This window comes from Pongo abelii, chromosome 9, assembly GCF_028885655.2.
Source record: "Pongo abelii isolate AG06213 chromosome 9, NHGRI_mPonAbe1-v2.0_pri, whole genome shotgun sequence".
Classification (NCBI taxonomy): domain Eukaryota; kingdom Metazoa; phylum Chordata; class Mammalia; order Primates; family Hominidae; genus Pongo; species Pongo abelii.
The window spans coordinates 58,085,643-58,102,079 of NC_071994.2; the positions used below are offsets into that span (position 1 = coordinate 58,085,643).

The window sequence follows — 16,437 nt, forward strand, 5'->3', positions numbered from 1 at the left end:
CATACACACCTTGGAAACAAAGATGTCAGAAAAAACAATGTTACTAGAAGACATCCTTTTAAAAGCCAAGAATCTGAATTGAAGTCCAATATGTATCCAACAGCCCACATGGTAATCACAGAAAGCATCAGCAGCAGGAAGAGCTATTAAGAGATTCAGAATTTTAGAACTTTATGGATTTCACCTCTTAAGTATCTAATAATAGTGCAATATAAGAACTACTTCCAAAGTATATAACAATTAATACAACAACAAAACTAACACAAAGTTTTCCTCTAAAATTGCTGATTGATAAATTTGAGGTTTGAGAGATTGTACATCTTGGAAACAATCTTTTTTTTTTTTTTTTTTTTTGAGATGAAGTTTCATTCTTGTTGCCCAGGCTGGAGCACAATGGTGCGATCTCGGCTCACTGCAACCTCTGTCTCCCGGGTTCAAGCAATTCTCCTGGCTCAGCCTCCCAAGTAGCTGGGATTACAGGCACCCACCACCATGCCTGGCTAATTTTTGTATATTTAGTACAGACGGGGTTTCACTGTGTTGACCAGGCTGGTCTTGAACTTCTGACCTCAGGCGATCCACCTGCCTCGGCCTCCCAAGTGGGAAACAACCTTTTAAAAGCCCTACATTTTATAAAATGTTGCTTAAACATATTTTGTTTTGCTTTTCTTCTCTACAAGAAATGGTGGTCTTTTAGAAAACTGTTAATGAAAGCTAAGATTTTTCAAAATAACTTCTTGCAAACAGTATTCTATATTGGAAAGCATAAAGCAAGCTCAAGGGACTACATAGAAATTAATACAAAAGACTCAATGAGGGAACTATAAGAGCTCCAACCTGGGCACTGCACCATGCCATCCCTAATGCAGAAGATCAGATGCAATAGGTCTGCAGAAAAGATGAGCTATGTTTGGAGAACGTAGAATTTTAAATGCCTATGGACATCTAGGAGACAACCAGCAGGCAGTCAAAAGTAGGTCTAGCATTCTGAAAGACTTGAAATTTATCAGTACATAGGTAGTAAAGCCATGAGTGAATAACATCCCAAAGACTGTGTGCAGGTAGAAAGGGGGCAGAATCTTAGCCAAAACGAACACTTAAGGGGAAAAAAGCAAAGTCATCAAAAATAACCAAGAACAACTGACCAGAAAGGCAGGATGAGAACCGGCAGAAAGAAAGGTTTCAGGGAATCCAGGGAAGAGAGTTTCGAGACGGGGGATGTTGTCAGTGTCAAATGTCACATGGAGATCAAAGATTGAAATATGTCCTCATGATGCTACTAATTCAGGTTTATTTTGGCAAAGTTAAAAGAATGAAGCTTCTATGAAACAACAGTCTGACTGAATTGAAGCTGGGCCCCATGTTTGTGCAATGCAGTCTTTAATGACAAGATATGAGACCTTCAAAGCAAGCAGGGCTTCCTTCTTTCTTCTTCCATTTTCACCTCTCTAAGCCATATCTAGGAGTGGATAATTTCAAATGACATTAAATCTTTAAAATGTTTCCCATTCCAATTGGCATAATAACACAAAATGGGCTATTTAGATTTTTTTAATGTAAATTTAGAATATCCTAGCAACATAATCTCAGAACAGAGATAAGAATTAAATATGGATCTCAAAATTCTAAATCCTAGATATAACACTCTTACAGACAAGCTGCCCTATTCATTCAACAAATACTTGAGGGCATACTATATGCAAGGTACTATTCTAAGCACTTGGGACACATCAATGAATTTAAGATCTTTTTCTCACTTAAATTCTAGCTGGGGAAGATAGACGAATAAATATACTAAGTGAATTTTATAGTATATAAAAACCTGGATGACAAAGCACCTTATAGGCCGTCATAAAGACTTTGTTTTTACTCTGGGAGAAATGAGGAGACATCATAGGAACGTGAGCTGATAAGTGACATGACCTGACTTACATTTTAGAAGATTCATCTGCTGAACCAAAATGGCAGTGGTAGAGTGGTAAGAAGGGGACAGATTCTGGATATCAACTGAAGGCTGAACTAGTTAACCCGTCTTTCTAATGGACTGCATATGTGGTATGACAAAAAAAAAAAGGTGAAGACAGAGGAATGCTGGAGTTACTAGCTACTGAGATGGGGAAGGCTTGACTTAGTCAGGGGAAGGGTGGGGAGGGTATCAGGAGATGCCTATTAGACATCAAAGTGGATGAGTCAAGTAGGTAATTGGATATATGAGTATGGAAAGGTCTAGACTAGAGAGACAAATATGGGAGTTATCAACATATAGATGGCATTTAGGGAATGAATAGATAGCAAGGAAGTTCAATAACAAAATCCTGGGGCACCCTACCAACAAGAGATGGGGGAGAAGTGGAGGAGCTGGCAAAGGAGACTGAGGAGTAACCACTATTTCTTTCTCTCCCCACTCCACATGCCTAATGCAAAAGCAGTGTAGCATTCATGATGATCCTCTACATAAGAATATGGTGTCTGTTAATTTAGAATCACTCTGAAAGTACAATTACTAATTATTATTAAGATGATGGTATCATATTTGAAAACACTAGAAACAGTGGAATCAATCCAATATTCCATTTTAACAATTTAAATAGTATTCACTTCTATGACTTAGATTTTCTTAGCCATTCATGAGAATAAGCTGAAGTTTCTAACGTTTTCCATTATTCAGTTCATTTTAAAGTTTAGAGGAACACCACTCAGAATTGCTAAGCTAAAAAATGAATAAAATTTGGATTTAATCTCTCAAAATTTCAGTGTTTTCTTTTATGAAGTGACATCATATGCCTAAAGTTTTCAACACTATCATTTTTAAAGTCCTCATGATTCTAAGGAAACATTGTAAATGTTATTATTTTCTTTTCGAGAAATAAAATTTTAGTAAGGTATAAACTATTCCTACAAGCTTCTATAAAACTCCTTGCAACAAGGTGTTTTTCCCATTGTGTCTCTAAAAATCAAAACCTTTTGCATTTCAATACATTCATTAAATAAATGTGGAAGTACACAATAATATTCATAAGGTAACAAGCAGTTTTAGAGCATCTATTTGAGGACCAACAATAAATAGCCAATGAAAGTGCCAAATTTCCAACTTTGGGTAATAGGATGCAGGGGAAAGATATAGTCAGCAGATATAATGCAGCAAAAAGCCAACTCTCTGGTTTCCTCTGATGCCTTAATAAACAAAACCAAATGAACAAAAAAAGTCATCTATCCCATAGAAAAGACCCCATATGAAAATACCTCGCATTTCTGCAGCCACCTCCAAAGTCTGAACTTTTGGTTGGCTCTCATTTTGGCTTCTGTTTTTAGCATATGAATAATGAGCTGATTTTTGTTTTGTAGAGCCATATCAAGAGGTGTTTCTCCCTTAAAAAAGAGTGGGGTAAAAAGTTTTAAAGTATTTTTAATATATTATGAGTGCTAAACTTTTTAAAAACATACCAGAATCATAGACTCAACACATTACTCCAAGGATAGCCAGCTATTATCATTTACATCTATCTTGGGGTAACTGAAAACAAATATATAGCTTATCTTTACGTTAATTTATCAATCTTCTAACTCAAGATATAATAAACTAAGGGAGATAAATACCTGGCCATACCTTAACATTCTGGATATCCAGGCTAGAACCAGCTTCCAAAAGCTTATCAACTGCATTAACATTTCCTGCTGCAACTGCCCAGTGAAGTGGAGTGTTTTGGTGTATTTTATCAACCACATTGAGAGAAGGATTAAACTTTAAAAGAAATCCAGTTGGTTCTGGCCTGTCTCAAAATCATAAAATACCAAGAGGCATTAACAGAGATGATGACTTAAGGAGTAAATGCAAATTATGAATCTTTTAAGATAATGCCATCAATTAACCATTCAGTTAAGTATTCAGAACTGAGAAACTTCTTTGTACTGAGTTCTATTCTAGGTACTAATAGGAGATTTAAAAAAAAAGACATCTATTAAATGACGACTTGCTATATAGATAGATAATTTTAACAATGCAGTGGAATAACTGCTTTTGTTTTTCAAACTTTTCCTTTCATATTGTTGTTCTATTGGCTAACACTTTTCTTTGAATATAGATTTAACTTTAGCTAATATTAAATGCTATGCTATTTATTCAATTAAAGACTAAATGTATGTCTTAGTTGAGGAGCTAACTTCATACTCTCCATCAAATCAACTGTTAAATAAAGCAGGTATAAATTATGTCCTAAAATATTTGTATATCTTAGAAAGTTACGGACTAGAAGACAGAATTCAGTAAAATATTTTTACTTTACCAATACCTTTCCTTCCTTCATGACCACTGAAGAGATTCTTTTAATAAAACAATATTCTACTTTATTTATTCCATCAATATCTTTATAGAGATTATACCTGACTTCAGATTTACCAGCAAAGAAGAGAAAATGCTTTTTAATAAAATTCTACCTCCAGTCCTACCATTCCATGAACAAAAAGGAAACAGCATTAGAACTAACACAGTTCCTAGAAGAGAAGTTCTAAGTACAAGCAAAATCAGACATTCAATACAACATAGAAACAAACTGCTAAAGTGAGAACTGTCGCAAGTATCTGCTTAGATAAATACCAGAAGTTGAACTATACACAGTGGTCATTAATCATGTGTTTATAGAAATAAATACACAGAAAAACTTAAAATATGTAAGTGCCTGATCTGAACATATAGACTCTTTTCAGTTAATGATATTTTCAAAGTAGTCAAGAATGATGTCAGAGAATCTCAAAATTAAATATTTTCCAGAAAGCAGATTTATCACTTAGATTTCAAATTATGAGAACATTTAAAATTATAGCCATTTTTTTAAAGCCAAAGGAAGAAATACAAGTCATGTTAACAAGTATATTTCAAGGTATATCTACTTGTTAGGTAAGGAAATTTTTTTCTTATTAGTAGCTTTCAAACTTTTTGCCAAAGCTATCAGAAAAAAGAAAATGTATTTCAAGGCTGCTTTTCTAACTATAACTACCTTAAAAGTCGATTATCACAGTCTCAGCGTGGAAAATCTTATTTTCTTCAATGTACTATCATCTCACATAGACAGAGATACTTAAAATTACATACACAGAAAAGAAATAGTTGGAACCAAGAATGAGATTGAGGCGACTAAATTAAACTCACCCAATTACTTTGTGAGCTGATAACATGAGAGGTGTCTGCCCATTTACATCTGTCATATTCACACTCTATTCAAAAAGAAGACAATTAGCATAACTGTAAATACACTCAAAAGTCTATTTGTTCTCTTAATAGAAATATCTCTTTAATACATTCAATACTACCATTATTTCTACATAAAGGGCTCAAATATCATTTGATAAAAAGAATGTTCTGCTCACTTCCATAGGGTAAAAATCCATGGATTTCCACAAAATATTTTTAAAAAGAAAATCTGAATATATAATGTAAAGTGTTATATGATGTGAACACAGCTAAGGGAAAGAGTAAAATGTTGATAGCTACCATCAAGTACAAGAGATGGTAGAGACCTTAAAAGTCACCTAGTTGAGACCTTAGTTGACACATTAATTCGCATTATCATTTCTTATACAAAGTCATTCAGTATCTACTCAAACACTTCCAGTAAATAGTGAACTCCCTATCTTCTCAGGCAACTTGTCTTTCTGGACTTATCATATTAAGTTTTAAATAGTAAAATATGAAAATTTCCTTTCTATTTTCTGGAACACAGAAAAAAAAAGGAAATCATATTTCCATGAGGATATAATCCTTTTAATAAGACAGGTCTAGGTTTAAGGTATACAGCAATGGTTTCAGCTAAGCCAAAGAAAAACAGTTTCAGCTTCTGAAAATTCTTATGGGCCTTGGAGGAACAGGACTTGGGAAGGCACCCAAAGAGAAGCAGACAGGACTCTTCCTCATATATTTATACTTGTCCAACAATGAAACCTAGGAGGTTATAATTCTGCTTCAATCAGCTAAGTCTGAGAGAAAGTGCTTATTTAAAGGGAGCACAATCATTCCAACAGCATTTGTGCAAACACATTTTCATGCCTTTTACAGGCAAGTCTGCTAATACATAAACTACTTTGCTACCAGAAAACATATTCCAGGCAAGTATAATTGACAGTGAAACTTACAATAACCTATAATTTAACCTGTGCCTCTCAAGACAAGTCAATTTTCATGGAATTACTTTAGAGAACAATAAGAAACATACATTCAAATCGGCCTCCCATTTGGGCTCAAATAATGAAAGCAAATGATGGGTTAATTTAGTGATTTGACTACCATTTTTATATTCAACTAGAAGAAAAATACAGGCTTTGAAGTCATGTTTTTAAGAAACTCTGCAAATTACTGGGTTCATATGAAAAACTATTACCAGCTTACAAGTTTCAGAAACATCTATTATACGTTACTGAGCTAAATGACCTGTCCTTTTCCCTCCAATGAAGCTGAAAAGCAGTATTCAATAGCTAAACGTACTGAGGCTAATATCTGAATATCTGGATATCCATTAACCTCCACTTCAAAAATGAGAAGAGACTACTACTAATAATTTCCCCAACCTCTTCAGATGATAAAAACTGGAGTATAAGACACATTTCAGAACATACCTGTCCCTTTGAGATGAGATATGCTATAATAGGCATGTGTTGAAACAATACTGCCAAGTGGATGCTGCTGAATCCCTCTCCATCAATGAGAGTGGGGTCTGCACCATGCTGGAGTAATAATATGACCATAGGTAAATGTCCTTGTCTGCAAATAGAAGACAAAAAGCCATTCTGTAGCATGCAGAAAAAGCAAAAAGTCAGGGAGAGACTGATATTCCCAAGGCATGAGGGATTTTGGTTACATATAAAAAATATTTCCTAACAGTAAGATTTTTGAAACAATGGTGATTGTCCAAATGTTTTTAACTTAGATGCTGCAAACTTAGACCTATATGGACAACCATTCTCGTTTTTTTTGTTTTTTTTTTTTTGAGACAGAGTCTCGCTCTGTGACCCAGGCTGGAGTGCAGTGGCGCGATCTCGGCTCACTGCAACATCTGCCTCCCAGGTTCAAGCGATTCTCCTGCCTCGGCGGGGACTACAGGCGCATGCCACCATGCCCACCTAATGTTTTGTATTTTTAGTAGAGATGGGGTTTCATTGTGTTAGCCAGAATGGTCTCGATCTCCTGACCTCATGATCCGCTTGCCTCGGCCTCCCAAAGTGCTGGGATTACAGGCATGAGCCACCGCGCCCGGCCTGGATAATCATTCTTGAGTGCAAGTGATAAACTTGATAACTTCCCAATCTACCTTAAACCTTACACTACCATATGTGAATAATAATTTTTTATGACATGGTAACAATGAAGATTCTAAGACCACTTAGACGTCACTGTCATTTTAAAATCAAAAAATCATAAGCCAGATATACAGAAATATAATAGTCATAAACTATGGGTTTACTGTGATAATATTAAGAGCTATATATTCATATGCTTTTCTTATGCTTGACTCTGGTTCATTTTTCATGTAAAGTACTGTACCTCAGCAGCTTAAAGGGCGTGAATTAACCCTAGAGCTTCAAAACTCTTGGCTATGGAGAAAAGATTCAACTCCTTGACTTACATGAACAATTATTCACTTCAGTTTCAGATTCCTGTCAACCCCACCAACCACCGAGAGTGGAGTTTAAATTAACAAAAGAAACTGGTAAGTATTCAAGACTTATTAACTTCAGTTTCAGATGGCCAATATACAACAGAGAAAAGAGGAGAGTGACCACACAATATAAATGTTCTAAGTTGATCTACTCAAAATTTCTTGTTAATCCTGCAACAACTTTTAAAAGAGTTGACTCATTTGGCCCTAAGATATAGAGATATACTTCACATTTAAGAGGAAACTCACCTCTGAAATAAAATCGTAAATTTCTAAATAGACATCTGTCAGAAGCCTGAACTGACTGAGTTTGCAGTTCACTGAACTACTACTTTTATTTATGTTACCAAGTATGAAAATTATTTATTCTAATTACAAAAAAGAAACTATAAAACACATATTTGAGTTGGATAATCATAATGAAGCCCTAAATTAAATATTGAAAACATCCTTTCTGCAAACTCTTTAAAGCTGAAATTTATTTTTAAATAAAGGGGGGAAAGAAAAGAAAAGACAGCCTTTCAAATCGTCTATAACTGATTTTCGATATGGTGACCACTAGCTACATGTGGCTATTTAATTTCAGCGTTCAAAGAAACCTTACCGGATGGCCCAGTGAAGAGGAGTTGAATTTAAATCTCCACCCAACTGATCTACAACAGCACCTTTTGAAATATAAAACCTGTTAAAAGCAGACACATATGAAAATAAGATTTGAAACTTAAGCTTCATATTGAGAAAGAAAATACTAATTTTTTCATAGTAATAAATATGTTGGAGAACAAATTATGGTAGCAATACTCCCTAAAACACCCAGATCTATAGAAATATAAAAGACTCACATGGCAGAATCAGACAAATCCCTGATGAAACATTCTTAGGATGTAAGTAATTAGTCCTGCTGTAATTAGCATTCCATTATAACTTACATATCAAATACATCATAACTACTCTCTGCATAGTCTAACTACTGCAGCACTCTTGAAATTGTTTATATTCAAAAGGTTTAGGATCAGACAGATATTCTTACTTGACCAGAAGAAGAAAGGTAAAATTATGTCACCTTCAACAGTTTAAAAGTAGAATTACTATGTGGGGATGAATTTTAAAAGTAAGTAGTAAAGAATTAATTTAAAATCCTTTTGGAAAAGTTAGACATTTTGAGTGTTTTGCCCTGTATTTAGGGGACAGAGATGAGAGGCACTGTATAAGGTGGACATATAAGATAATGAGACTGATTTTCTTCTATGGTTTATAGGAATTAGTCTCATTACTTCAAAGTTGAGCTTCATACATTATGTAAATACCATGCCAGTTTATTTCCACAGAAGAGGAGTTTGCCTGTGAGTATTCATGTGTGTTAGAACATTTTAAACCTTAATAAATTTCTTAAACTTTGAGGATTTTAAATATCTAATCCTATAACACAAAATATACACACATTCACATACACATGCACATTTTACATGTTAAGCTGTTTAAAAAAAACAATGGGTAGGTAGCAGTGCTTTATGAAGGGGAAATATTTTATACAATCCAATACTTGCCCACTTAAAAGTATATTCCATATTTAGTTTTTTTAAAAGGTTAAATTTCCTACCTATCTATTCTTCGTGGTATTAAAATGTAAAATATTTCTTTTTTTTTTTTTACCAGCCAAATATAATCACATTTAATATGTTGTTTTATGTTTCCCATCTTTTAATAAATACATTAATGAAAATGTTATCACGCTTTACATACATTTTTAGTATAATCTGAATATCTTTTTTTAATTTTATTTTATTGTTATTACACTTTAAGTTTTAGGGTACATGTGCACAATGTGCAGGTTAGTTACATATGTATACATGTGCCATGCTGCGGTGCTGCACCCATTAACTCGTCATTTAGCATTACATATATCTCCTAATGCTATCCCTCCCCCCTCCCCCTACCCCACAATAGATGAGACTTCCCATTCCATTCTGAAAAAGTTTATTATACTCTTCCTTTTTTAAAAAATGTTCACTTTTACTTCCTAAACTTTATGATTGGCCCCCTTGGCTTTATCTCTAATTTTCCTTTTTGGATCAACCAGGCATGGTCTCTAAGGTCCTTTTCAACTTTATAATAACCAACGTGTGTGGCAGAAAAAGTTTCAGGTGTTCTTTTACACAAGGATTACACATGGTTCAATACTCATACTTAAAGAAAAAGATAAATGAAGGAGAGGTCTAAAATTATAAATACACAATTAACACACATATATCCCATCTTACTTTACAAGATCCAGTCTGTTGTTAATAGCAGCCCAATGAAGAAGCGACACATTTTCTTTATCTGGTTGCCTGACATCATATCCTGCTTCTACCAACTCTTTACATCGCTCAAAAATCCCGTATCTCAAATAAGAAAAAAAAAGCATAATTGATACAATTAAAATCATTTCAAATATCAAAATTTCTTCATTTTACTATATCTTTTCTCTATCCAAACTGCCTTTCAGTCAATACAGAAATAATAATTATAATAATTAACAAAGACATGCACAGAGAGGACACAGTATAGAGCCAAACAGCAAAAGGAAACCTGGTTTACGTACTGATCAGATTAATCTCTTTGGAGTTGAACTTGATTTTCTTAAGTAAACTTTAAACTTACATTGCCTTCCTTCAATAAGTTTCATCTGATTTCCACTATGTGCCAGAAACACCTGGTGCCAATTCCTGACAATAATCTTTCCCCTGAATCAAACCAAGCCCATGCAATAATCTCACAATAAGGGATAAAGACTAAAAGCAAACTTGGAATGGGATAAATTCAACAATGAAATATGGAAAGAATACAGGTATAGCAGACGAACGAATGATTAGCCCTTCCTGAAGGAGATGAAACTAAGCTATATTTTATAGGCTGACAAAAGGCATTTCAGGCAGAGGAAGCAGCATGTACAAAAATCAGAAATGTGAAACTACATGGATGTTCAGAGAAATAAAAGCAATTTAACATTGCTAAAGCATAAAGCATGAGAGGGAATGGTGAGACATGAGGTCAGAAGCAGTAGGCAAAGATCACATGGGCCTTCTGTGCTATGCTATGAAGTTTAGACTTTATCTACAGTTCAATGGGAAACCAATAAAGGGTTTTAAAGAGGAAAGCACTCAGACTGAGTTTTAAGAAAGATCGCATTGGAGGCAGTATGGAAGCTGCTTAGAGCAGGGTGAGGACAGAGAGTGAAATACCAGTTTAGAGATTATTGCAATAAATACAGGTGAGAGACAATGAGAGCCTAAAGTAAGAGAGAAGCAATAGGAATAGAAAAGGAATGATGGGCTTGAGACAGATTTAACTACTAGTTAATCAGTTACATAGTATAGCATTAAAAAGAGGTATTCATAGAAAAATTATTATAGCATTAAAAAGAGGTATTTCATAGAGAATAAAGAGGTAAGTCATTTATTAGCAATATTTCTTTTTTTTTTTTTTTTTTTTTGAGATGGAGTCTTGCTTTGTCTCCCAGGCTTGAGTGCAGTGGCACAATCTCAGCTCACTTCAACCTCTGTCTCCCAGGTTGAAGCGATTCTCCTGCCTCAGCCTCCCTGGGATTACAGGCGTGTGCCAGGACATCAGGCTAATTTTTGTATTTTTAGTAGGTTTCACCACGTTAGCCAGGCTGGTCTCAAACTCCTGACCTCAGGTAATCTGCCCACCTCGGCCTCCCAAAGTGCTGGGATTACAGGCATGAGCCACCACACCCGGCCTATTAGCAATATTTCTATGAAGTCCCAACCAACCCTTTAGCACTTTCTTTAAAACTTATTTCTATTTAAAAGTACCTGAAAGTTTCAATAAGCCCACAAGGATCAAAAACCAAACCAAATGGCAGAATTGTCTGTTTCTCACACTGTAAATTAGAATAATTTCTGCCTTACCAAAATACGCACGCGTGTGTGTGTCTGTGTGTGTGTGTGTGTGTGTCTTTTTGGCATCTTTAAAAGAGTAAATTTTTGAAAATGACACACATACATTTACACTCTCCATCTTTTAAATGTCAACTTTAACATCTTACTGGAAAATAAATACTCCCTTTATTTTAGAAACATAATAAGAATATACATTAAGGTTTTGCTAGTTTAGAAAACACACACACACACACACACACACACACACACACACACACACACACACACACTCCATAGCTCTCTATGCCCTTCCCAGATACTACCTACAGGTCTCCCCACAACCACTTGAGAAGGTCCAGGACCTGAAGAAAATTTTAGGAAAGACATAAAATGCGAGTTTTTACTGAGATTCCCTCTAAAAAGAGCCTAATTTCTGACATTTATCGTAAGAGTTTTATGGGCAACAGGGAAAGATTTAAATGTTTCCATCCTAATTAAAGCAAATATTTACCTTAAGAATACGCTTATCTTTGTACAAATAAAATATAAACAATATCAAATAATATTCACCTAAAAGAGTGGTTCCCAAGTCCTCTAGAGTTAATATAAATTGGTAATTAGAATACTCAAATAATTGTCAATATATTTTTTAATTAACATAGACAATACATTAATCCATATCAAGGCCAAATAGGCTAATTAATCTCCAAACATCTTTGCTTCTGATAGAAATTATATCAAGTTAGTATGGTAACATTAGTTCCCCTCAAGCTGATTAGATTGGCATGATTTTTATTTGATGGGCAATCTGCTGGGCAGATTTATGTTTGATTACTACAAAAATGGATTACTACTTGAAGTAGTCCGATGAACAAAATACTTCAAAATTTGCTGAATGTCAAGAGGTGTGATAGATGTTAATAATCAACAAGATCCATGAAGATGAAAATGTTGGAAATAATTGACTTAATGCAAATATCCACGTATGGAGATCTTAAGGGGAAACTTTCAAAATGTACTTCCATATCCAGTGCAAGCAAAACAACACACTATGTGTTTCAAGTGGTCAGAGAACATATTTCCACCTTACCTTACCATATTTCTTCTAGTTAATCCAGCACAAAAAGCACATGGAAAGTACTCAAGAAATAAATGATTTTTAAAAATATCTATAAATGTGTAAGTCCATATTTTTCATTCCATCTACCTATTCAGGTTGTAGTATATTTTAAAAGACTTAGATTTGTGTTTCAAATAAAGAGTTTGGCTTAGTGTCATTTAAAATCACCCATTCATTCAAGGAACATTTATTGGGTACCTTACACAAGAAGGAACTATGCAAAAGCACTGGAGCTACAAAGATGAAGACATGCTTTTGCTAAGAAGCTACCTACAATCTAATCGGACGTCCTGGTACATAAACAGCTCAGGTACACTGTACTAAGTACTGTGGTGTTGGTATGACAAATATACTGGTGCTGGTTTACTACCATTACAAAGCTAAGAGAGGTAAACCATATGAAGCTCCATAAACTACACATACATTACTATTAATTCTAGAGAACATAAGGATAGCATTTGGAAGACTTACTGAGTAGCTTTGACAATGTCACAGTTACTAGAGTCCTCTATAAGAGGAAGAGCTTCTCTTGCATTGGCAAGTTCTTTGTTTTCATGTGCACAGATGCCATATCGACCAAATCCTGGAGGGTGGGGGCCATGGCTGTGATTCCTGCACTGAAGAGTAAGAGTCATTTGACAAAGCATGAGAGAATTAATGTCACACTCAATTACATAATGAAGCATTTGCTACTATCAACAATATCTATATTAATAAATTACATTTTTTGGAGTTTTAGAAGTGTATCCTGAGAATGACTTGAACCCAGGAGGCAGAGGTTGTAGTAAGCTGAGATCACACCATTGCATTCCAGCCTGGGTGACAGAGTGAGACTCTGTCTCAAAAAAAAAAGAAAAAAAAAGTGTATCCTAAGGAAGATTTTCTTTATCTTAATTCTGTTCAGTAGAAAAGATGCTTACTATTACAAAAAATCCAAATTACATATTTTGTTCATAAAACAAAGGTCATCTAAAAAGGCACAGATGGACCTTGTTACTTGTAGTGGGCAGAGGACCATTGCTACTGACTTGGTAAGAAGTTTGCCAGGCCTCTACTTTTTGGAGTTGTGGTGGACATACCCTAAGAATATCCCCAAACCCCCCAATTAATCAAATTCTCATATAATTCCTTCCTCTTGAGCACAGGCAGAACTTGTGACTTGTTTCTAGGCAACGGAATATGGCAAAGGTGATGAGACAATCACTCCCATGATCATGTTATATCAGACTCTGTCTTAGCCAACTGAAGCAAGAGATTCTACTGCTGGCCTTGAAAAAGTAAGCTGCCATGATATGCGAGGGCCTGTGAGACAGCCACATAACAAGGAACTGTGGGCAGTCTTCAGGAGTGAAAACAGTCCTTGCTGACAACCAGTAAGAAAATGAGATTTCGATCATACAACAGCAAGAAACTGAATTCTGCTAATAACCAAACGAACTAGAAAGAGGACCCCAAGCTCAGCCTTGATGTCAACTGTGAGAGACCCTTAGCAGAGGATCCAGCTAAGCCATGCCTAGACTCCTGACAAACAGAAACTATGAGATAATAAATAGGTGTTACGTGGTGGCCTGCTAGCTCAGTTGGTTACAGCATAGCGCTAATAAGTAGGTGTTGTTTTAACCCACTAAAAGCGTGGTGATTTGTTATGCAGTAATGGGTAACTAATACAGAAGTGACTGCAGAATTTGGGAGGGTAAAAAGAATGACTGCCAAGATAGTCCCATTAGCTGAATCAATAAATGTTACATTCAGATCACCTATTAGAAGCAGCAGCAAATGGCAAGCTAAAAAATTTTTCTTTAAACAATTATCTCATATTTGTCATTCAAACTAATTTGAGTGTTTCTAATCTCAAACACTGAGCTTAGACCTTAGCAGAAAACCAATACAGGATTCGCTAATATTAAAAAAAAAAAAAAAAAAAACCCACAAAAATCTAAGATCAATTATCCATTCTGTGGATTATGAATGCATTTTATTTCTCCTTTCCATTACTACAGCCTTTTGGGTTCATTATCACCTCTAGGGCAGATGGGTAGATGATCAATTAAGATGAGCAATTTTGACACTTGTTGACAACTTTGCTAAAATATTTGGTGGACAAGCAGGCAGGCAGAGGGAGTTAAAATCTTTAGCACAAATGATGCTCACTAAATCACTTTAATACCCCCAAACAAAGACTTAGTTTTACTTGAGAGAAGGACTCCTTCAGCTAAAGATGTGGGATGCTCAAAGTTTCTGTTTCCTAAAAGCACAAATATACCAAATGTACATATTATTTACATACATTCTAAATAAATTTTAAAAAGACTCTACAGTGTGACCCTAATCACAGTGATATCTTTGACTACTCATTTACATAATAACCAATCTTCTAATCTCATAGGCTATTCAGATTTCCAAGTAGAAATAGATTCATGTTAAAGTAATCAACTTTAATAAAACATATTATATTGCATTCTCTAAAGAAATGATACCTTAAAGAGAAACCTCCCTGAATTAGTACAATTTTTAAAAATGTATTTATTTATTGGGAGGGGGTCTTCCTCTGTTGCCCACGCTGGAGTGCAGCAGTGTGATCATGGCTCACTGCAGCCTCGAATTCCAGGGCTCAAGCAATCCTCCTGCCTCAGTCTCCTAAGTAGCTGAGACTACAGGTGCATGCCACCATACCCAGATAATATTTTTTTTCCTTTTTAATTTTTTTTATCATACTTTAAGTTCTGGGATATATGTGCAGAACGTGCAGGTTTGTTACATAGGTATACATGTGCCATGGTCGTTTGCTGCACCCATCAACCTGTCATCTACATTACATATTCCTCCTAATGCTATCCCTCCCCTTGCCCCCCACCCCCTGACAGGCCCCAGTGTGTAATGTTCCCCTCCCTGTGTCCATACATTCTCACTGTTCAACTCCCACTTATGAGTGAGAACATGCAGTGTTTGGTTTTCTGTTCCTGTGTTACTCTGCTGAGAATGATGGTTTCCAGCTTCATCCATGTCCCTACAAAAGAAATGAACTCATTCTTTTTTTATGGCTGCATAGTATTCCATGGTGAATATGTGCCACATTTTCTTTATCCAGTCTATCATTGATGGGCATTTGAGTTGGTTCCAAGTCTTTGCTATTGTGAATGGTGCTGCAATAAACATACGTGTGCATGTATATTTATAGCAGAATGTTTTATAATCCTTTGGTACACCCAGCTAATTTTTTAGTTTTTAGTTTTGTAGAGACAGAGTCTTACTATGTTGCCCAGACTGGTCTTGAACTCCTGGCCTCAAGCGATCCTCTTGTCTCTGCTTCCCAAAGTGCTGGGATTACAGGTGTAAGCCACCACACCTGACCTGAATTAGTGCTTAATAAGCAAATTTAGTTACCTAGCTACAATTTTTAAAAAGCTGATTTTCAAATAAATGTATCAGAAATTATATCTTCAAAATAGTCTCCTCAGGAGATTATTAGTTATTCCAATAGCATTGCCTTGAAATGTTTTCAGAATTTCCTTTCTGAAACTGTCCTCAGAGCCATATAAAAGAGACTCATATTTTTAAACTCTGGATATCTGAAAATATTACGATTTATTATACAGAGTGAAGTATATAAAACATATACATATATATATATACACATATATATGGACTTCTTCTTTCGTAAAGAGTAAAGAATAAATATAAAATGAACCTCCATGAAACCACTACCTAAGTCAAGATATAGAACTGGGCCAGCACCTTAGAAGACTGCCCAGATACATGCTATGCTCCACCACATCCCCACACTAAA

General features: G+C 35.2%; 1 protein-coding gene across 6 annotated transcripts in view; it reads right to left on the bottom strand.

The window, feature by feature from the left end:
- ZDHHC13 (zinc finger DHHC-type palmitoyltransferase 13) overlaps positions 1-16,437 on the bottom strand; it is a 53,252-nt gene that overhangs the window by 20,799 nt on the left and 16,016 nt on the right. For 4 of the 6 annotated variants that reach the window (XR_008510933.2, XM_054523840.2, NM_001133653.1 and 1 more), the window contains 8 exon segments: positions 13,122-13,267; positions 9,908-10,030; positions 8,251-8,328; positions 6,607-6,751; positions 5,147-5,211; positions 3,608-3,770; positions 3,244-3,369; positions 10-143 (listed from right to left, as the gene is read on the bottom strand). Coding sequence is in view for 5 of the 6 variants with exons in the window: in XM_054523840.2 (XP_054379815.1) it covers positions 10-143; positions 3,244-3,369; positions 3,608-3,770; positions 5,147-5,211; positions 6,607-6,751; positions 8,251-8,328; positions 9,908-10,030; positions 13,122-13,267 (980 nt within the window). In the remaining variant the exon portion in view is untranslated. 6 annotated transcript variants of the gene reach the window in all.